Source organism: Anopheles stephensi, chromosome 3 (assembly GCF_013141755.1).
Source record: "Anopheles stephensi strain Indian chromosome 3, UCI_ANSTEP_V1.0, whole genome shotgun sequence".
Classification (NCBI taxonomy): domain Eukaryota; kingdom Metazoa; phylum Arthropoda; class Insecta; order Diptera; family Culicidae; genus Anopheles; species Anopheles stephensi.
The window spans coordinates 26,523,858-26,547,773 of record NC_050203.1 but is presented as its reverse complement, the minus strand read 5'-3'; the positions used below and the strand labels follow the sequence as shown (position 1 = coordinate 26,547,773).

At 44.0% G+C, this 23,916-nt stretch overlaps 1 protein-coding gene across 12 annotated transcripts; it reads right to left on the bottom strand.

Annotated features, from left to right (window-relative positions):
- Positions 1-484: 484 nt before the first annotated feature.
- On the bottom strand, positions 485-23,533 carry LOC118511483 (alpha-tubulin N-acetyltransferase). 12 transcript variants are annotated; one of them, XM_036054621.1, is made up of 8 exons: positions 23,024-23,533; positions 9,865-10,336; positions 7,450-7,599; positions 7,114-7,358; positions 6,464-6,578; positions 5,981-6,137; positions 3,335-3,378; positions 485-2,208 (listed from the first exon to the last, which is right to left on the bottom strand). In XM_036054621.1, the coding sequence occupies exons 2-8, from the start codon at positions 9,969-9,971 to the stop codon at positions 1,482-1,484; spliced, it is 1,545 nt and encodes a 514-aa protein (XP_035910514.1). In that variant the 5' UTR covers positions 9,972-10,336; positions 23,024-23,533; the 3' UTR covers positions 485-1,481. The 12 variants fall into 12 exon arrangements, with proteins under 12 accessions (XP_035910514.1, XP_035910525.1, XP_035910526.1 ...); XM_036054632.1 differs by having other exon boundaries at positions 9,865-10,159; positions 23,187-23,533; XM_036054633.1 differs by having other exon boundaries at positions 9,865-10,159; positions 23,375-23,532.
- Positions 23,534-23,916: the final 383 nt, after the last annotated feature.

The following is a 23,916-nucleotide window of genomic DNA, read 5'->3' as shown; positions in this document are numbered from 1 at the left end:
GTTGTTGATGCGTCCTCCAAAACGGCCGGGATAATCGAAGGTAGAATGGCAGACGCCGGCACTGGACCATGATCGGTATCGAGTATTGTTGCGACAGGCCAAGATAAGTTGTAGTACCGGATAAGTAAATAAGATAGTTGATCGCATCGTCAACGACGTCCAAAAGTTCAAATAAGGGTCGCTAAGCTGGTTAGCGGTGCTCCAGCCATGTCATGAGAATGACACCGAAAGACCCAACCCATGAGAGTCCTTTTTCAGCCATACAGGACTCTGGAGAGGAGATGAAAGGTCTTCCATTGCACGCCAAGACCTCAAACCTGACCAGATCCTGAGGAGCAACTAAATAAGGACTCTGTACTTGACTGCCTTGGCAGCTTTCTCCAAGATTAAGTAGTCGAGGTTCAGGATTAATTGAGTAATATTCTGATGTTAAATGTATATTGTTGGATACCTTCGGCAACACCGTTTAATCAAAAACTCAAGCTTTTCAGTAGTTCTAAACATTTCTTTCCGATGTTTGGTTTATTTTTTCAAAACGTCCATTCATAGATATCGAATAGGAGAGAAATATATGTATGCGTAGCGGGAATGAAGCGGAAGGGAGGGTCTCTATATGAATCTGACCACGCTCTACCTACATCGGGACTTTGCGCAATATTGGAGGAAATCCGGGGACAGTTCTACTACCACTAACACGAATACTGCAAATAATGCTGCAGTACGTACATTTTCGAAAGAGTCCGCGATGGAGATATTACACGCTAACGAGGACTGTTTTGAGTCTGTTCTAAAACGGCTGCTATTTGTTGTACCACGATGATGTTGATAATGTCGGCAAAGATCGGCAGGTAACGCGTTTTTCTTTCTTCTACCTCTTTGTTACTGTTAGCTACAACAGATCTCCTTTTCTTTCATTGGTAATTCTCTCATGACCTATTATGTGCTGTGTGTATATGAGATTCAGGTTGGAGAGGCCCCGCTTCTAGCAGGGGAGCTTACGCACGACTCACATGTCAATGTAAAATGTAATCCTTCAGAAAGTCCTGCTGCACATTGCTGCAACGAAAGCGGATGGCGGTGATGAAAGTTACAACACACGAAACACAAGCGAAACAACCACACACACATACACAAACTAACGGGTGTAGGCAAAACAAACCAGACCACAGGCTAACAACAGGAGTCCTCAACCGATCCAACGAAAGTCAAAACCAACACAACAAAAACTCAACAAACGCGGCCAACACTCGGCAAACACCTAAGGAAGCCCTACGTAACAAAATGTCAAGAAGCAGCGGCGGGGCAAGATTCAGATCATTCAACAAGCTTCCCTGCTTTTGTACGCGTCACTAACTACTTCATCCTTCTTTAGGTTTTCTGAGGATCGTTCCTAAATTCTACTTCAAACCAGTGTTCCTCACGCCAATCTCTACTCCGTGTTGTCTCTTTGGTAACTTCCACCGCTCACGGGTGTTCCTTCTTTACCACAGCTTGTTGTGGTAAAACTTCAGATCAAAGTGTCCACCACCACCACCAGCACCCTGCTGGCTTCCGTTCGAGTAAACCGACTCATTATCATCGTGCAGACTGCCACGCGTTCCCGACTTCCCGATCGGCCGATTAATCTTCACCGACCCGAAGCCTTCGTTTTCCTCCTGATCGAACTCCATCTTGCCGCTCGGCATCACGGCCGCCCCAACACCGAACGATATATTCTTCAGGCCCGTGTGCTGCTTCGTGTAGCGGGCCGGCTTCCGTCCACCGCCCGGCATCCCGTACTCGCCACCGCCACCACCCGACGGATGTTCCGGCGTTGCCTGCTGGCTGACAGATTGAGGCGATAAGGAATGGTGCGATCCACCACCGTCCGCATCGTCGTGCTGCAGCTCAAGATGGTGCGGATGAAAGTCGTACGGGTCCGGGTCGGGGCCGGGCTCGGGCATGTCCTCGTACGGTAGCGTTTCCGGCTGGTCGGCAAACTTGACTTCCAGCGCGTGCGTGTGGTGCGGTGCGTTCGGCGCATCATCACCGGTACCGACGCCGGTTCCGACCGCCGGGTGCAGTTCGATGCGTTGCATCTCGTCCGCCAACCGCTGCTCCTCACCACCATCGATCGAATCCGTCTCGTACCGGTGCTGATGCTCGTCGTCGTCGTCAACCTCCCCGTGACCACCGTTAGCGTGCCCATTAGCGTTAGAGTTAGCGGTGCTGCAAACATGGCGCGGCGAGCGGAAAAAAGGGGGAAAAAAGAAAGCGAACCATTTTCAACGTGCGACCAAACCGCTACTAACACAACTACAGCCGGAGAGGGAGGGTGGCTGTTCATTGCACTACTGCTAAAGGGGTTTTTGTGTGGGGGTAATGCGCAAACGAATTACAATGATGACGCACGTCCACGGTCTTGATCTGCGGCCGATGAGAAACATGCGCTAAATGCTGAACTTACTGAACACAACCTTAAACGAGGAAAGAAAATTAAACCAAAAATAACATACATAAAGAAACAAAACCCAACAAATACACACACACAAAAACAAACACTTTTTAATAAGCGAACAAATGTGCGGTTTTATTTTTTCTTTGTTCCAATTTGGAGTTTTCCATTTGTTCCAACTTTGCCCAGAATAACAGAAGCATTAATTAACACGTGTAATCGGAACCGAATCAGCATGTACCCGGACTGGAAAAACTGGGATTTAAATAAGTTAATTTAACAATTAATCCTTCAACCCACCGTATCGCACACGGTCCAGTGAGCGAACGGCCGATTTGCTTAAAAATTAACCAGGAAACATTACACATCCTAAGCTTAGCCTGATCTCGTTGTGTGTGTGTGTGTTTCTTCTTCGTTTTTTCGGAAGAATAATTTAGATCATTTTTCTTGATTAAATACTATTAATCTAGGTGCTTAAACACAATAACGAGCGAGAGAGAGAGAGGCAGATGGAGTTATCCAGGTATCGCAGTGCGTCGTATAGACGATTTTTTTTTCAATCAGTGACCAAACACTTGGTGGAAGCAAAAGGTACATATAAGGTTCTATAACAAGCCAATCGGTGCCGGTTTTAGGTAAAATTGCTGAAAAGAAATTGAAAAATAAAATAAACGTTTGAAAAAAAAAAACGAACAACACAAACAAAACATGTACTTGAAACCGAATGAAGAAGCAAATGAATTTGGGATGGTATGAAGGTGGAAGCGAGATTTGAAAGCGGTGGGTTGGACTCCTTGCTAATTTAAATCACATTTCAACACAACTCGGTGCTTGAAAGCGGGGACCGTCCTGTTGCCCTCCGTGGGAAGATGGGAACGGGTTGCGGGACGATAGCTTTACCTGTTCGGTTCCGTGGACACTGCTGTCGGACTGTTGTGAATTATCTGCAGAAAAGGAGATTTAAAATAGTTCGTTAATAGTTTGCAAATGATTTTTTTTATAGAAAACAGTCTGCAAAGAGGAATTTCGCAATTTATTTGGCCAGTAATGGAGGCGCATGATGTTTTACTAGCAAATGTGTTATGCGTATTGCATACTTTGAGGCGCTTAAAACGGGAAATTTTAATTTAATTTTTTTAAGTAGCTGGTATTGTTCTAGTATTAGAAAGGATGTCACGTTGGGCGATCACTAAAGCTACAGCACTGTTAAATACGCTAATAGAGCAGTTAAAAGCTTCTGCATGTTATTGCCTTCATTAATTCATATGCAACACTTAGCCGTTTAGTGGTGTGCGCTGTCTGATATGGCAATGAAAATTGACACTGAAAACGAGAGCACGGCAGGATACCTACGGCCAGCTCCCTCGCGTGACCTGATTAACTGTGTCTCCCTATCTCGTGAAAGTGAAGTGGGATGAGGTTCGCTCCATATTTTTTCTGACATGTTCCGGTTATGTATAGCTTCCGAAACAACAACATGCCGGTGGTGCATTGTTGTGCCTTTTTTGCCTTCGGTTGTTGAATTCATTCAAGTGGTCGTTGCGTGCAGGCCACTAGCAATGGGAAAAAAACCATCAAAACTAGTTCTTCTGCATCGTTAAGTGTGATTGCTTCACGTGAAAGTGGTATCCATATTCAAATTTTTAAACTCGAACGGTGAAAAGGAGGTCAACTGCTTTAAAATGTCCAATCATAAAATGACCAACGGGTAGATTGCATGATGAGGTGTACTTCTCCCATAGTTCTCCCACTTTCCCTTTAAAATTGGGAGAAAACTTCAAGCCAATGCACCGTTGCAAGGACATCCATTTGCCCCATACACAAATCAAAGAAAGCTCTACATGCTTGTCCCGATTCGCGTGCCGCTATCGATCATTCCTGGTTTCCCAAGAACTGAGCAATCAATCAGGTAATCTGGAAATGCTAGGCCACACAGTCTTACCCTGCCGTACGAGTTCAGTAAGGTTTCTCCGAGAAAAAAGGAAGCAAAATTACAGCCCCTTAATTTAACAGCCCAGCATGTAAGGTGTGTTTGCTTGCTTTGCATGATATCCGACTAGATCGTATCACACAACGGTGCAGCACTCTGTACGGTCACGATTCACACCTAAGCTTCGCCTTAGCGCAGAGCTTTCTTCTAATGGACTTTCAAGCGAACGTCCTTCAAGCGGATAGAACGATGGTAAATGGCGCTGCAGCGCGAAACACTGGACGATTTATTGCAATGAAGGCTCTATCTACTAGCCATCGCAAACGGGTGTAGCAAGGTAATTGGATGCAAACTAGTCACTAGCAGTGCGACGCTTTGTGGGCGTCTAATTGAAACCCAAACGAGGCGGACATCCTACCGGAAAGCCCTGCAAGTAATCGATTGTGTGACAGCTTGCTTGGCTGAGTTTATAAAGATCGCGTAGCGATTCATGATTGCAATTATAAAGATGATTTATAAGACTCGATTTTATCGTTCGAAAATCAAAATATCAAAAATCTCCATTTATTCTTTTAGGGGAAGGAACTCGTTTTCCAGCAATGATTCTGAAGCATTATTTACTTTTGTAATTTTTAATGCCAAATTTCTTCTTCTCTTTACAGCCCCTCAAAGTATGCAATCAAAATGTTTGAAATAATTTTTATTGATTGGCGACAGCGGCAAAATGTTTTTATTATTAGCTGGAGTATATATTTGGCCCATGAAAAAAATATTAAATATTTGAAGGAAAATTATTCAACTATAACAAAATTTGCATACTTTCAGGCGTGTCTGACGCTAAGCTAATGCTTTTCAGAAATATCACGAAAATAAATACAATTTATTATCACTGAATTTTCCTCACATTGAAGAATCTCAAAGAAAAATGGCGTTATTCCGACAAAAATGTTAACAATTCGTACATTGCACCCCAGAAATGTATGAGAAGCAAAATGCAAAACAGCCCTAAAAGGAATTCAAAATGGGTCATATCAACCTTAGTAGCCAACCGTGGTAAACAGTTCCCCATGTTCTGACGGCATTCATAAGCTATTTATTTAAATTGTTCTTTATCACCCTTCTACGACAGTGCCATAAAGAAATTGTTCTGGAAACATTCCCAGATTTCTTCCAGCTTAGCGTGATTGCGAGCGGTTAAAGCAGAGCATGCAACAATTTCACCTCAAACGATGACAGTAATGACCGTAGTAGGAGTAGGAGCAGAATTCTTCAAGAATTTTATCCTTGGAAGAGCGCACCCAAGTGTTTGTCCATTTTTAGATGCAAAAGCAGTGAAACAGGTTTTGGAACTCTAGGAGCTATTCCAGTTTTACTGCTCACACGCAATCGCTCTGGCAAACAGTTTCCCCAAAAGGGAGTTTTTTCCTTCTACTGATCAAACCACACTTCCTGCATTTGTTTAGCGATTAAACTCACAAAAACGATGGTAGCACAAAGAAAATAATTAGCACAAGCCAGTGAAAGAGTTAGAAGTGCAAGTTTCATTACGTTACTACGCACGCAACATTTAAATTCTGCAACTGGAATATCTATGGACGGATAGCAGGATCATTTACCTGTGCCATGCTGCAGGTTGGCCGTTTGGCCGCATACCGACCGACAGGAGGTTGGGCGATGATCGGCATCGGTGCAACGTTCGTTCGGGTCTGCGAGGTCGATCGACGTCTTTCCTCCGTCGTCGTGAACGTTGGCCCGAACAGATTCGTGTTAGGACTGCGTCACCACCAACGTGTGCATTATCCCCGGCGTGGCGTATGTTTGTGTGTGTATAAGTTGGATAGGTTTTTGGCAAGGGAAAGGACAGTAAAGGTTTGAGGGTTACAGGGTTAGATCGGTGTCGGTACGTAGCGTGAGAATAAAGAGAGATGATATTCAAGTGAAGGATTAGTAACGTCGGTGGTTTTTTAGCCAGATGTTAGCTAGCTACCGCTACCACGTCCCACGTTTAATCGCGTCCCGAATAATCCAACCGTTAGAGGGCGCTTCTTCAGGTATACTTAGACTAAGAGCCCGCGGCACGTTTTCGCAGTGAAACTTACCTAGCGGTAATGTGCATGCGACGGCCATCGATGTCGGAAGAGTTGTGTGCCTTGCTCGCAAAGAAGCCTTCGTACACGACAAAGTTGTTCATCTGTGGAATCTTCTTTGACAGTCCTGTTGGGGTATAATGCAAAAAAACAGATTAGGTTCAACCGATTAACTTGTTAAAGCTAGACCTTAAAGCTAAACAAATGTCATAAATATTCAATTATAAAATGACTAATAATTAGCATTACGGCCAGGCCGTCCCTCATGAATAAAAAAAACTAATAACTAATATTCTAATTTAGAAATCTTCCTCTGTAAGTATTATTATCTCTCTCCTGAAAAAAAATTTTCTTTTCCCTAGGTCAGTCCTTCGTCTTCCTTATTAGACCACAGAATCGAGACCGCGACGACCGCGAAATATATTTATTCCACCTCGCAGTGCTCTTTTTGCGTGCCCGTGCTCGTGGTAGCGCAGTGCAGCGAAGTCGCGTGATTTAAACGTTCCGTCGTGGATTACAACCTACACAGCGCACCACCATCACCACCAATCTAATCACGGACAGCCCTACAATAAATCGGAAGCATGCGAACAAACATTGCACACGCCTCCGGCTCGCTCGATAAGCCCCCCGATCGTCCTCTATCGGACTGCCGGAATTACCGTAATGCTTCTGCAGGAAACCGAGCAGCTTCTCCGACGGCCGATCGATGGCCAGCTCGTCCGGCTGTATGTTTTCCTCGCGTAACATATGCTCGAACAGTTCACGGCCGAGACCGCCGCGTTGGCGCGATTCGTGCACGTAAAAGTCCAGCACACACGGGGCCGTCACGTTCACCGTCTCACCGGACGGGTCGAACACGTACAGTGACTTGCGGCCCACCTTCAGGATGCCCACGACGAGACCACTACAAAAAATGGGTTAAAAAAAGCTCGATTAGTGAAGGTACCTGGATCAGATATGCAAAAACGGTTCAAAACTGAACCAGGGAAGCTTACTTTTTGTCGTCCGACTCAAACATCAGGTAGATGTGATGGTCCGAGTTGCGCAGCTTCTGAGCGGTCGTTACCGGTACGGACAAACCCTGTGCCTGGGCCGACATCGAGCCGACCGTGTTAATGATCTCCGATATCTGTGCCGTAGCATCGCTGAAAAGAAATAAAAGGGAAAGCACTTGAAACACTTGGTCGATAAATCAATCTACAATCAAGAAACGTGCCGCAAGATTGGCATGCGATTTCATAACCACACATACACTCCCCCGGAAGAGAGTAATAATCGAATTTTTATCACCCTTTCGCCAGCAAGAGCCGGGCCAAAACTAACACCTACCCTGTGGCGGAGCACTTCCGGTGGTCATAAATCATTCGCCACCCTGCATTCGGAGATTGTCGGAGGTTTGCGATAGGTTAAATTTTCAATCGACAGCAAAAAAGTGATCGCGATCTAATACGCCGCGTTGGGCTTGGCCAGCTTGACTGGCTTATGTCGGAAACAGCCGTCGCATGCTAATGCTCATCAACGTTGTACCAGGGGGTACCGTGGTTATTTCCGAACACAGCCGGTGGTAGTTGTACGTACCAGGAACGAGGTGTTGACGTGATGTGGTATACGCCAAGCCATGCCAGGTCTTCCCAGCACGAGTGAGGGGGGCACGATTTGATTAATGGAGCCGCTAATTTTGGAAGTAGGCAAATATGGTCGCAAACACGTGTTTAAACTGTACGACGGGTAGATACTCGGCACGTAAGAACCAAGGCGGGTAAAGCAGTTTGAGAACGCTTCGATTGTTTTAGTTTTGTATGGAGAAACTAATGGCCAATGTGCAGTAATTATGGCAATAAATATGGAAATAAGTGGGACAAGAGTGAGTAATATTTGTACAATGAATTATGCCCATAAAGGTAAGTCATTTAATAGCGTTCAAGTTAATAATGACGATGTTTTAAATGCTTTTAGGACGTTAAACTCCAGTAAAGCCAAATATTTATGAGGCTGCAAAATCTAATTTAAAAAAAAAAACTTAAAAGAAAGCCAACTCATTTATTTATTTTTATTTTAAGCGATGATTCAAGTGTGTAAATAAACAAATCTTACCGTTTAGGAATATCTTGAAACACCGAAATGATAACAAAAACACATGGTATTCGGTGACTGTAAAACAATATAGTTCAAAGTTCTCAAGACTTCACTGTTTTGACTATTTTCTATTAAAGTAGGTGACTAGTTTTACTTGTTTTAAAAGCGCAACGTTAAGAGGTTCTGGATTGACATAACTTCATTGATCAATGCTGGATTAAAGTTAGTCATACAAAAGGAAGCAGTTTGAATGGGATTTAAACAAATTGCTGTTTTGCGAGCCCTGCCATAATTAACTGCACGAGAGAAGCTTGGAATGCGATGTAACCTCCAATTCCTTTTTATTCATGAAGGACGGCCTGCCCTGCATGTTGTAGTCACGCGTAAACGAATTTGTAATAAATATTAGAAATATGATTTAAAGAAGATTTTAGAATTTAAAGACTATTCAGTAGACGCGTTATGGGCGGCCCTGTGGTAGAGGTGACAACGGTCCCGGTCTTCATACGACAGAACCGGGATTTAAATCCCATCCGGACCGTTCCCCCGTACTAAGGACTGACTATTCGGTGTCATTAAGTCTACAAATGATGATTTGAACGTGGCACTAGTACTGGAAGATAACAATGTCTTAACAGCCCAGCTTATGGTTGTTTATTTATGGTTTATTTTAATTCCTTTCGAGCTGTGAGAAATCCCAAATTTTTAACTAACCCCAAAGACAAACCAAAACTGCATTAGTATAAATAAACATTTGTCTTCCCAAAAGCCAATAATGAATTTGATTGTGCTGTTTGTTGCCATATTCCAACAATCGTGAAATGAAATCCACAAACAAAACCATTTGGCACATCATCGCCAAAAAGAAAACAACTTTGCCCACCACCAAATACTCTACTTTTGTATTGTATCCCCCAGCCAGAAAGGCGATGGTAACAATAGAGCAATAAATCTAACCCATTTTTGGAGAGGCAAAACATTTCGCACTAATGGCGTATAATTTTCCCATTTTTTTTTTTGCGCATGCCAATAAAAAAAAGTCACAAACCCCTCAACAACAAAATTGGAATCGGTGCCGGTGAAAACAATAGGTCCACCATTATTGAAATTTGTGTGATCAAACGGAAGAAAGCAAAAACTGGACGATACCTCACTCAAAACTGGCTAATTTTCTTCCCACTACAGATCATTGTTGGGGTGTAATTTAGATGGCAAATTTTTAAAACCCCCATCAGATTAACCTCTTTCAGTGAGATAATTTAGCGAGATAATCGAACCATCCGAACTAATGTGGGACTTAAAACACCAAATTTCTACGGTAGATAATTACTTACAGTGCAACACGACGAGACTGTGCGGTAAAGCCGGTCGGCAGCAGCGAGTTGTTTATCCGGACAATCCGCGACCGGAACAGCGGATGCATGTTGAAGCGAAACTCCATGGTGATGTGGAATGTGGTTGGGTTGTTTTCCCGGTCCTACGCTTTTACTAAAATATCACCTCTGCACACCACGAAACTTTGCTGTGGTTTAGAAAGTGTAATATTTTTCTACCACAGTTAGATTTTCTTTGCTTTTATCACTCACACACACACACACAGGTCACCGCTATCGATCTGTTCACCGATCACTGAGAAAAGGATGATTTTCTTTTAGTAATAAATAAGTAAATAATAATATCACAACTGATTGCACTCCGTTTGCTGTATCCGGACCAGGAGTCCTAGCTAACTTCCGGTTTTACTAAACTTCGCCAAACTTCGTATTAAATTGAATTCTTTTCTTCACTTCACGACTGAAATTGGAGCTGAAATGAAACCGAGCAAAAAGGGTATTAGAAAATGAGGTACTTTGTGGTCACTACAGCGAGGAAGTGGAAAACGGAGTCAGAAAAAGAGAGAGAGGGAAAATAAATAAAATGTTATTAAAGCAAAGAAAAATGAGTTTTCCTTTCCCGCTTTCTACACCAAACCAGCAAACACGTCCTTCCCAACGAAAAAGGGTCTCCACAGCCGTGGGTCTTTTTACGACCCAACATCACCCAAAGAAGAGCGAGAGAGAGAGAGAGAGCGAGCGAGTCCGCATGAGACGAATTGCTGTATTTTGCTTTCGGTTCGTTGAGTTTTTCCGTGGAAAGAAAATTCACCACACGGAAGAAAAGAACCATCGGACCCTAGGTGTGTACGAGACCATCGCAATCGTGCCCGCGTCCATTGACCCGAATTTTCCCTATACTCGTGTACACATTTCCCGACCACACGCCGCACACATACACACCGGAATGGTGACATTCATGAATATTTAAGGCATCGATTCCAAGCGATAGAGTGATGCCGTCGTACAGCGAAGGGGCGTCCTTTTAATGCGTTTTTACAACAATGTTGACTCTTTTTTTATTTTTACTGGATCTCTATTGGTGGAACTGTTATTTAATCCCCCACTGGAAAATTCTCCCATGGCGAGCACGTGGAGCTCACGTTACACATTTCAAAACAAGCATAATTTTCCTCAATAATTGTATTGACGTGCGGTCTATTACGCTTCTGCCTCCTATTCTGCTAATGGCGTGATAGATTAAACCTTCAGCGCTTGATAAACTCATTTGGCAGTGGCCGTCCGAAAGAAAAACAGCTACGATTCTGCTTTTAAAATTCGTTGCATTTTTCATTGCGAGCAAGGGTGTGGTGCTCCAAGTGCTCGCACTGTTGGAGCAAAAATGAACAACGGAAAAAGGGAAAGTTCGTGTACCGTGCTGGTAGAACTGTACACGAACGATCGACCAACCGACCGGTCCGTGCTTCGGTCATCTGCCAGCGGTAAATGATGCAATGATTTCCACGCGAGTAAATATGCAATCGTGTGGTGAAGCAGTGTAGCGAACTTGAACTCGTTTGATGGGGGCCCCCTATGATACAGCGACTGACAGGCAGGGGAGAAGAGAAAGGGAAATTAATTCAACTTTCTTCAGTTTTGTTGGAGATTTTCTTTTTTCTTTGCGCGGAATAAAAAATATAAAACGGCTGGAGCTTCAAGTTACTCTACTATTTTATTTCTTTAAGACGTGTAAAGTTAAATTTAAGGATTGTTAAGAATGTTTAGAAGAGACTGAGAAATTTTCGTCATCAAAGACCTCAACATTGAATTTCCCAAACAAGCTCAATGAGCTACGCCATTTCATCGAAAATGGGCAAGTTGAAGGAGCTACTGGTCCCCTTTTAGTACAACCATGTACCGAGTCAAGTTGAAGGAGTCGGATTTTTACTACCATTTTAGTGTTCCGAACAACACACCTTTCACTGCAAGAACTTAGGGGGTAGTTGACCCAAAGAATTCTACGACCTCCCAAGGGTTTCGTGTGCAGAGGCACTATACTGCTTCATTAATCGATCTCACATAATATTTGGCACCCTCCAGTACTGGTTTCCCTATACATTTTCCTGAATAAAGCTCCAGCACTAGCGATCGATAGACTCCCCTAAGTGGGGAGTTGAGTGGAAGAGCGTTAAGTACATAAGTAGGTTCTCCAACAAAAAGTCCCCAGTCACCTCACCAGGACGGTCGGATCGATGGTGATGGATATGTTAATTAGTGTCGTTGCTAGCTCCAACTAAAATCACGTTCAAATGGGAACCTGGTTGGCCGGTTTCAACATACAGGTAGGAGAAACATAAATAAGTCTTGACGAGGCACACTGCTACCGCTGTTGATGAACCCACGTTTGAATGCCCTACTCACAAGAATCATTCCCATTTTCATACCGAAATTGGAGAATGGTGTAAGGCTTTAGTTTCCAAGCTTCGGAATGCATAGTTGCCGTCAGGAAGGTGTCTGATTTTTTAGAGAGAGTTCTAGTTCTAGCTTCCCTTTTTTGCTACTCATCCTCATTTTGCGATTCATGTCAGTTGTAGGGGTTTTGAGTAACAAAAAAGAACAACATAATGAGGTCATATTTCAAAGCAGAACAAGTTCAACCTAACCGGAACTAAAGGGTCACTGTTGTGTGTTGGGAAACTGGAGAAATAGATCCAGAACACGGAAGCAACGCGAAATTGAGGTTGATACCTGCCTTTTCCACATGGGAAGTGTTTTGTAGCGCAGAGACCGGAAAATTGATATCAGTTACCAACAAAAAGAGGTCTATCCGTTTGGTGAGTAACTTTCCACCAATGCTCATAAAAGAAACGCACCTTTTCAGCTGATTGAACACATTCATCCCAACCGGTAAAGGTTTCCACTCAATCAATTGCTGATCAATCAGGGCACAGACTGCTTGTCTTTGCTCAGCGATCCGGAACGGTCTTGCGAGAGCGTTCGGCTTGATAGAGTACCAACCGCAACCTGTCGTCTTGAGTTTGTGTTGTGCACACTGCACCTGATGGCTTCCTTATAAGGCCACACGGCGTTCCACACGGTTGAACAGCTGCTTCCGGATGGATGTAACGGAGCTACTACTGCTGCTGCTGTACGTCGCTACCGATGCATCATGGTTTATTAGAATACATTAAGCATGCATTGCCTTATGCGGTAGCCTGTGAACCATACCGGGCTATCGAATAACTTGCCTCGATCGTGGCACTTGTTCGAGCTTAAGTTTTGATAGACTTAATAGGAAAGGAAAATAGAGTAGCTGTGGAACTCAACTTTAGCAACTTCAAATTGCTCAACGCGCAACTGTTGTGCGATGGAACGATCCACCACTCTTCGGTGTTATCTAAAGTGACGAGCAGACGCCTTCCACTTGACCAATATTCAGAGCAGATGCACATACTTAAGAAGTTTTATTTTCAATCTGCATACGTTTGTACGTTGAAGTGTTAATAGACAGCGGAAGGTTCTTGCTCGAAAGATAAGGCATGCATGTCGGAGTAGACCAGCGACATGGCAGGGCTTTTCATTCCATATGGCAATACAAGATTATTATATTTATTTATTTATTTATTGAGTATTACGGTCCGATGCCGTATTGTCACCACCGCATGGGGTGACTGTGAATTATATTCACACAGAAAAAACAATTAACAAAATTAACTAGGCATTTCCTCCTAGTTATTTGCCATATCCCGGGCATGCTCGGTTGTGCAGGGAAAATGGGTGGTTGCTGTCCATTTCTATTGTGAGGGTATGTGTGTGTGTTGTAAGTTTTTATTGGTCCGGTTCTATTGCTGTGGCTATGGCTTCGATGGGGGTTGGTTCGCTCCGGTTGACTATTGAAGTGTGTGATGTGGGTCTGGACTGAAACAAACAAGCACAGTTATTTGGACAGTACAAACATGAATTTTTCTGCGTGCAATGTTCTCCAAGTAGCCCAGCCATGACACAGCCTATGATCGACCAAGTCAACATCGGACTCAAAAGCGATCGGCGGATTCCATCTCGCAACAGCTGGAGTGACTCCACTGTTTACGAGGCTGTACCCGCCGACCACTCCCGAGCCCAGCATCAACACAGGTGGACCCGCCGTATCAAAGCTGGGCTAACTTGCAGCACACTGCTACAGACGAAAAAGCCTGCCTCCTTTTACGGCAGTATGGACATCGCCCTCGAATTATACAGCCCGGTCAACGCAATACCCGTTGCACTACATAAAACATTTACCACAAAGACAACACAACATATAACAAAAGGAGTGGCGGATGTGGATTGGAAGGATAATAGGGATGTGGAATCAAAGGATAAGACCGTTGTCTCTGGCGAATCGGTAGACGAGCCTCATGTAGGCGAGGTCCCTAGTTGCCAACACTTCTCTTATTTCTATACCCGGTCGTCTGCCGATGCTCTCGACTGCGCTCAACAAGGAGGGTCTTGCGGTTTCAAACTCCACGCAGGACCACAGAAGGTGATCCACATCGTGAAATCCGTCACCGCAGCCACACACCTTCGTCTGAGCCAGAGTTATACGCTGAAGATGAGCATTCAACGCGAAATGATTCGACATAAGTCGAGACATCATGCGTATGAATGCCCGGTCTACAGAGAGCCCACCGAACCAAGGCCGCAGGGACACTTGCGGAGAGATCGAGAAAAGGAATCGCCCGAGATCATCCGCCTCCCACATGCTCTGCCAGCGAGACAGGAAAAGTTGCTGTGGTAGGCGAAGAAACTCTCGGGCCGAGATCGGACGGTCGTAAAATGCGCCTTGTTGGACGCCTGTTTTGGCCAGTGAGTCTGCCTTCTCGTTGCCGGGAATTCCACAATGAGAAGGTACCCAAATTAGCGAAATCCTGAACGCCTTGTCGAACATGGAGCCAAGCAATTCTATGATTTTAATGACAAGGAAATCCTGGCTCTTAACAGCCTTCGGGGATCTTAGTGCTTCAATAGCGCTAAGGCTATCTGTAAAGATGAAGTACTGATCCGAAGGTCTCGCTGCTATAATCAATAGCGCGTACAAGATTGCGGCTAGTTCTGCGGTGTAGACACTACACGGCTCCCGCAATTTGAAAAATGCTTCGGCGGACTCACTAAAAACGCCGAAGCCGGTGCCTTCCTTAGAGGATGATCCATCAGTATAATACTGGCTACTTTGGTCTAAATGGCCATACTTATCCCTGAAAATGCCCGGAACTACCATCGGGCGAAGATCATTCGGTATGGTCTTAATTTCCTCGTGCAACGAGGAATCTGTTGTTAAAAGGGAACTGTAGGTCTCAGGAAGGGCAGCACGGTTTAATGCCTGTGGAGCGCTAGGATGCACTTGTAGGGCAACAAAATCTTCATAGATCTTCAAGATTTTGCTCTTAGAACCTGTCTCTAGAAGCGCTTTAAAATTTTCTTCGATCAAGGGATTTGATACTGAAGAACGGACTAGAAGGCGAAGCGACAGCATTTCAAAACGTAGTTTCAGCGGCATCACTCCGGTCATCACTTCTAGGGACATGTTGTGTGTTGATTTCATGCTCCCTAGTGCGAGTCTAAGACAACGATACTGTAGCCTCTCCAGTTTGAGGATATGCGTGTTGGATGCCCAATGGAAGCATATGCTGCCATATTCCAACACGGATAGTACCGTTGTCTTATACAGTCGCAGGACGTCTGATGGATGTGCGCCCCACCAGAATCCTGTGACTGTCCTTAGAAAGTTGATTCTTTTACTGCATTTTTGCACCAGATGGGTGATGTGTGTACTCCAGTTTAGTCTTGAATTGAACCAAACACCAAGGTATCGAAAATTGTCGGTAGTTGATATCTTTTCACCGTACAAAAAGACATCAATTTTCGGGTCAAATAGTCTTTTCTCCCTGTTTTTCGGCGTGTCGCTGAAAGGAGAAAAGACTACCATCTCAGTTTTCTTTGCAGAGAACTTGATACCAAGGTTTTCAGACCACTCGGAAAGGTTGTCCAAAGTGGTTTGTAAAGCCAGTTGTATTTCGGCGGCGTCGCTGCTTGCAAAAGATATTACGCCGTCGTCTGCTAATTGTCTAATGCTGCAGTTCGGAGCTAGGCAAGAATCTATTTCACTGACATAGAAGTTATATAGCAGGGGGCTCAAGCAGGACCCTTGTGCTAGTCCATGGAAACTGGTCCGCTTTAGTTGAACATGACCATTGTTGAAATACATAGCTTTCTCCGACAAAAGGTTGTACAGAAAGTTGTTCAACTTTGGACCCAGCCCCACATTTTCTAATTTTTGACTCAGCTTGTATGGTGATACTGAGTCAAATGCCCCCTGTATATCCAGGAAAATAGATCCCATGTTTTGCTTGCGTGCACGAGCAAGCTCTATTTCTGTTACCAGAAGGGCTAAGCAGTCATTAGTACCCCTGGCTTTACGAAAACCAAACTGGGTATTCGAGAGAAGGTTGTTTGATTCCAACCATTCTTCTAACCGAAAAAGAATCATCCTTTCAAGGAGTTTCCTCAGACACGACAGTAACGATATTGGCCGATACGAATCGTGTCTTGATGGCGGTTTGCCAGGCTTCAAGATAGTGACAACTTTCACTTCTCTCCACTCTTGCGGAACGCTGTTGACCTCCAACATATTGTTAAAGATGCTTAACAGACGTTTCCTCCCTATGTCGGGCAGATTTTGAAGCAATTTGCTACCAATCTGATCCAGACCTGGGGAGGAATTTTTGCTTGATAGGAGAGCAAGTGACAGCTCTACCATTGAGAACGGTGAATCCATCCTAGGGTCACTACCAGGCGCATGTTGTGTAAAGCTTTGCGCAGGAACGAAATCGGGACAAAGCTTGTGGGCAAATTCATACAGCCACTCGCCAGAAAAGCTTTCGCTCTCATTGATGTTGTTGCTGTTTCGCATCCTTCTAGCCATTCTCCAAAGCGAATTAAGTGAAGTGGCAGGGTCTAGATTATTGACGTATCTACGCCAATAACCCTTTTTCTTCGCCTTCAACAGGTTTTTGCACGTTCTCTCCAGTCCTTTATATTTTTCATATAAAGACCTCGAGCCCGTGTCCCGGAAGGCTTTAAATGCCTCACGCTTCTTGGTGAAAGCCGCTTGGCAATCCTTGTCCCACCAAGGAGTGGGAGGTTTTTTAAATGTCCTTGCTTGGTGGGAGCGCCTTGTTTGGGCCTCAAGGGCGCACTTGTTTATGATTGAAACAAGTTTTTCGTACTCCTTGACAGGAGACAAATCTTCCAAGTCAAGTGAAAGCGAAGCGGCTATTAATTCGCAGCAATACAAGATTATAAGTGGAATTTTATTTTATAATAGATGTGTAAAAATAGTCGATTCCGGGCAAATGGCTCTTGACCTGTAATATCTCGCTACTAAGACTTGCTTTATGCGTATAATAGTAAGTCCTGCGTAATTTAATGAATAGAGCCGGATGAAATTTAATGCCAGTTCTATCATCGAGTTTAAGTATACTCACAGGGGAAAACTTCGTATACGTATCAATTAATTTAAGGATTTTAGTTTGATGACAAGTTTGTAAAAATTTAAATTTAAAATTTGTAAAAAATTTAAATTAATGAAAGAAATTATAGAACACATCTTATTTAGTCATTACACGGAAAGGCCGAGGTTCAAATCCCATCCGAGCCGTTCTCCCAGAGTGCGGAATAACTTTTACACTACGTGGTATCAATAAGTCTAGCAAAACAAAAATGGCGGGCCAAGAATCGTTAAGTCAAGAAGAAAAAGATCCTATTTAATATTTCGTCAGTAAATAAATTTACTTCCGCTATTATATACTATATATGAGCAACGATCATTGCTTTGCCATAAAGGAATTAACTTCTTTTCATACGTAACTATCAATTAAAACGATAAATTAACATTTGAAAGAAAGTCCCAACCAATTCCAGCCAGCAAATCCAGGTTTAATGATACTTTTTAAATACTAATCAGTATAATTAATAGCCAAGTGAAAAGTGAAAGTGTAGGGTAATTTTTCCTTTCCAAAAAACACTATCGCAAGATGATTTTTTTTTCTTTTGTTTGTGATTATCGTTTGCAACAAACTTCCACGACCTTTCCATCAGTCTGTTGCATAGGTAAACCGCATAACCGCATCAACGATCGCAATCATTCATTGCCTCTGAAACCGGCAACTCCATCATCCATCATGACGTTCGGATAGCTTTACAAGCTGCCTTTTCGGGGTCTTGATAAACTCCACCCGCCCAGTTCGCACAATCTTAATTACATCCAAACGGTGGTCTGTTATAATCTGTACCGTACTCAATGTACCGGTAGGGAAAGGTGGTTCGCGCTTGCTTCGGTAGCCCCCGGTAGCACTCCGGATTGCCTGCAGGCACGAACGCACTAAACGGTAATAGTACGGGATAAAATTTTCCCTCGTTCCCGATGTCTGGGAGATCTGGCGAGGGAAAACCTTGCACGGGTAGAGAATTGTTCCAGAAAGCGCATATCGCATACAGCTTCGGTTTTCTCCGCTTCTTCTTCTGATAATATTCTGCTGAGCTTGTTTTGCGCTGGTCCAACGGCATTGGGGAGCAACGATAAACGACGCAAGACCCACCAGTTTGATGGTATATGATAGGCTTGGAATTTCACAAGATAACGGCGTGGTTTGTTTGTTTGATTCGCTTTGCTTTTGCCCGGTTATGTCTGTCACCTGCTAATGGTTGTGGATGACGTGGAAGTTCGCAAAAAATGCGGTATTACGTGAAAATGTTACCAATACAATTTGTCTATCGGGCCCTGGTGGCGTCAAACGCCTGGTGGCAATCTCCAGTTTACTTAAGAAAATGATTTATACGCTACTGGAGCGTGATTGCATGACTGGTGTCGTAGTCGCACGTACGTCGTTACACGTTCTCCTCTGCTACGGCTCGCGGGACACAAAACGACCAACCAAGGCACCAAGCTACCAGGGCACCCCTCCGTAAGTCTGGCGCGATGACTCACGGCCCTCGGTAGCAAGAAGTCTTTTTTGTTTGATCCAACAGACGATTTCTTCTTGGTGCATGAGTCACTGGTAAAGTCTTTAGCTCCAAACGGGCGGTTGGGCGAAGAAGTTATTGTGATTGAAACCCAATACTCGACGACCCTAGAGGAACTCAACCCCTGCCGGGTCTAAATAACAACAACGACGTCCCCATTCCAATACTACATCACCTCGTTGGTACCGGGGCGTATGACCCACGACCAAACATTGCGCTGGAGACACAACACAAGCAAAGGGAGCACAATTTCAAACACACATAAAAATTCCAACTTCGTCTATTTTTCCACGTTCCGACTTCAAGGGGAAACTAATGTAGGCCGGGTAGGAAAATGAGGAACGAAAAAAAAAGAAAAAGAAATGCGTCAATTTTCCACTCGAGCCACCATTCTTGGCGACTTTTCCGACCGACCGACCGACCGGGGTTTTGGCGTTGTTGCTTGTTGTGGCAACAGGAATGCTCGCGACACTCGACTCACCACATCACCAACACAACCGAATCACACGCCCGTTCACAGTCACACACAGCCGCACGAGGCAACGGGGTTTTGTGTGGTTTTGATGCTTTTGTTTGCTAGAATTGCTTTTGTTCCCGAAACCATTCACTGTGGCGCCACAGCATCACAAAATCAATAGAAGCTAGAACCGGGTGCCATTCATGCTGGACAATTCATGCACACAGAAACACACACTGCAAATATCACTGTCACAAATGGTAGCTACTGGTCGGTATGGCGCTTTCTAATACACACAACAAAGCTAGCGCCAGGCACTACTAACCTTTCTCGTTCGATGGCTCCAACACATTTGAGCGAAAACGAAGCTGCGCGGCACATCACGCACGTTCATTGTGTACTACGGGAGCAAGGGGCCAAAAGAGCCTTGGGGGGGGGGGGGGGGGGGTTTACTATTAATTTTAGGAGGTGTATATCTTGTTTTTTCAACAATTACAAATCAAATGGATGGAAAAAATAATGATTTTTTTTAGTAAGGTAGCAAAAGAAAAAAAAACGTTTTACGATTTTTAGCCCCACGTTCCTCTAAACTATGTTGGAGCCGCGAGAGTTGGATGGAGCCCTACGCGAGCGAGAGAGCTCCACAAAATCCCTTTTTTCGAAGGAGTTTCTTTCTCGCTTCTAACAATTTTCTAATACCACGGTTCGCCCTTTTTCGCTCTCACAATCTCTCCCTTCGTTTGAGAATATTGGTGTTTCTCCGTGGAGCAATATGTGCGGTTCGCGGTCTCCAAAATAACCACACACAGGCTGCTGCTTTGTCTCACTCGCTCGCTTGCGGTATGCTTCCGCTCACAGCTTCCGTCGTTGACTAATCTTTTGGAGCAGGTAACTGTTTAGCTCCACACGCCGTCAACTGATGGTTTCAGCTGATTTTTCGACGTCCCCCTTTCCGAGCGCCCCCAGCAGCAGCTGATCAAATCGGATTCACTACTACAGGCGCAATTGTTTGACTACGAGCGAGAGAAAGGGCTGCTGTGAAGGATGGAGCAAACGTTTCTTTTAATTTATAATTTTTTTAAAGGGGTATACGATAGAGTAAACGATGAAAGTTTAATGTAAAATGTTGAAAAAAAGAAAAAAAATTAAATTCCCTCTAAATGATAAAAAATACGAATGTGTTTCGGTTTGAACCATAAAAGAATATAATGTTTTATCAAACTTTAACTAATAAGTTCCTATGCAAATCCCTAATAGAATACCTAAAAAAATTGAGAAAATTGTATAAGGAATGCAAAATTAGTGTTGAAATAAAATAATAAAATCGCCTATATAGACACATTTAAAATAAATCGCCTATATCTCCGGTAAATCGACTATATAAACACATTTAGTCAATAAATATTTTGATCCACCAACGCCAAAAGCTAATCTAGTAGAAAAGTCTGCCCAGAAATGAAAGTAAGGCACACGATCATACGATCATAGCCAGTTGATTCATTTCGATAGCGAATTTAGCCAAAAAAAAAATTCAACCACAATAACACAAGTGGGCCGATGCTTCATCAGTGGAACCCAATTGAAGCATAAACCGGTATATGGTTAAACGTTCGCTGATTGAGCGCGAAGGTTACACTTACGTCATTGTTGTTTCGTTTTGTGTGGTGCAAAACAACAAAAAATGCGAAAGACAAGACCAAAAGCAACACCCGCTGTGCCCACTGCGGCCCCGTTGCAAGGCGGGTTGCGTTGATGCAGGGGCATCAGCTATCCAACCGGTACAGCAACCGGTTTTACGGCGAATCTTGCGCCACGATTCGGTCACGATTTGTTAGTCCTCCCTCCCTGATGAGCAAACCGGAAGTGGGGTAAGTTTTTGCAAATCCTTAAAAGTTTCTTCTCGCTCGCAAAACAGGCCAAGGCCATGCACACAGGTTACTGCACGTGGGGATGTGCATCGGTTACGATGATTCAACGAGAAGTTTTGTTTACTAGCTGGTCTGGTGACTGTTCGGGCGGTTGAGATGGAGCAGAATTGCATCAAATATGGAGTCAGAATCGGAAATCAACGTGGATAGCTGGTGGGTGGAAGGTTTTAGTCTAGACTTATCGATCGGCCAGATTGGAATCAAACTACACTCGAGGGAGAGCATTGAAAGAGTCCAAAGATGGCCACGTTGGACGCCTACGAGGCTTATAAGTATGGAAAGGAATGGTAAGCTAAAAACACATCATGAGTATGTAAATTTCATCGGATGAGTCTTATCTAGATCCAAGCTATTCTCGCCAAATACGAAATTATAGTGTCAACTGGTGGAATATCAAAAAAGGTATGCCTGATAGCAGTTTATGCAAATACCAAGTTAGATTTGTCCATAATTAAACTAGTTTTGAGACGAGGAGTTTAAGTAGTGCAGACGGACCTTTAGGAACTAAACTTACACAAAAGTAAGTTTATAAGTTTATTTAGCGTAAGAGAACTATTCAATATTTGGTTCTTGGTTTAATGATGCTTAATTACTAAGCAGAAATGGCTTAACTAAACTGCACTCTACTAATTATTCCAACGTTCCTAGAGTGCTTTTTTTACTTTCCAAGGAACCCGATTTACTAGAAACTTCTCCCACACGACATTTACCGATCGTTTCGCGATCTTTCAGACAAGGCAAACAAGCGCTGCCACTTTGCTTTGACTTAAGGAAAGCAGTGTATGTAAATACGCCAAGCTACTTCCACACCATGTTCGTGACGTAGCGCACGAATCATCCTTCATGTTCCGGATTTATCGGACGCTTGCTTTAAATGGGTTACTGGGGGAGCACAAACATCACTACCCCGCCGCGGCTAGCCCCTTCCTCCCGGGACAGATTGGCAATCACCGCTCGAACGCCTGAAGGGTCGGACAGTTTCAAGAGCAACCGCATCACCATATTTGGCATGCCCGAAGGTTTGCGGAAGAACCCGCCATGTTGCGTTGGCGCGGAACTGGCCCAACATGGCCATTTCCAGGCGTGAGTGTTTCGAGAAAAATCCATCCAACCCGCACCCGGTGGGGTAAGGTCGCAAGAAACGATCCATGCTTGTAATTAGATTCGAAGTGGCGTGAAATGAGCAAGAACATGTCGAAAAAAAAACTGTCCAACCTCAGCCTATCACACACTCACTACACCGAGTGACATTTCTATCCATTTGTCAAAGTGAAATTAGTTTGCAGCACGCACGCACTTGGGGGAAGCGTGCGGTTCGCAACTTTTTCTGACGCCCGTGATGGTTTTGCGGAAAAATCGATACGCAACCCATAAGGAGACGGGACCCAGACGCCTGAATACCGGCAAACCCAACAGGCGCAGAGATGGTACGGCACGTAGTAGGCTTTGAGCTGATGTGTGCTTTTTCCTTTTGTGCCTTTTACTAGCGCTTTTTCTCACCATGCAGCATCCAAGCGTGCCGTGGAAAATCTAACATGGCTGCCGCCAGAAGGAAAAATGCGGACTGTGTCTGGGGGGTTTTGTGGGTAGAATTCTAATTATTCTAACAGCATCGAAAGTCTCGCGACTTTGTTCCATTTTTCTCTTTGTTGTTATAAATATCCACCATGCTCCTCTGTGGAATACTGGTTGACGAGAAGCGAATACCGGGATGATAAAACGGAAACTTACTTACATGATGATTTGTGTTTTCCGGTGTCTGGTACTGATGTTCGTACTTTTTGTTGAATTTATAAACTTTTCAAATTAAAACACACTTCACAAATCCGTTTTTAAACAAAGATTTTAACAACTCTCTGTCACTAGGTACGCGTGTTCGGCACCCGCTTACTATTCACCAAACTATGCAAACGCTCCCAGATGATGATGTTTGATGATGACGATGATGATGTCACGGAGCAGCATTCACGCACACAAGAGAGCGAGCACAACGCACACGGGAGCCAGTTGAGCCAGCCGCTTCCACACGGTGGTGATGGAATGATTTTTCACGCCTCACGCACTACTATCCGGGTTTTCCTTTCACCTTTCACTACCACGCTGCTGGGGAGACGGTATCGAGCACGGTCACAATTTGGTCAGAAACTGAGCAAAATGCATCACTTGGCGGTGTTCGGAAGGAGCGTAAACAGTTTGCGTCCGCACGGTTCACGTTGCTGAGAAAAACTGAAGACAGCGTGAGAAATGCTCAAGACAATTGCAGTGCGGTCGAGTCTCTATGGAGAAATAGTTAACCTTTAACGAGACGCGAAACACGGGTACGGTGAAAAAAATAGTTCAAGTTTGGAAATTATTTAACTTTTATTAAAACAGATCAGAACATCATTTAGCAAAACGATTAAATATAATTGAGTTCCGTATGCATTCGAACTCTTGCTTTGTGAAATTTTAATTTTGTAAACAAGCTTGACAAATTTTATTGAAAAAAATTGTAAACGAAGTGTTGGATTTTTTTGTACTTCTTTTAATTGTACACCATTTGCCTTGTAGCAAAATTTTAATAACTTTCTTTACGCCCTTGCAACACTCCCCTGGCCCAGTGTGTTGGAGAAAATTCTCGCCCTGCGT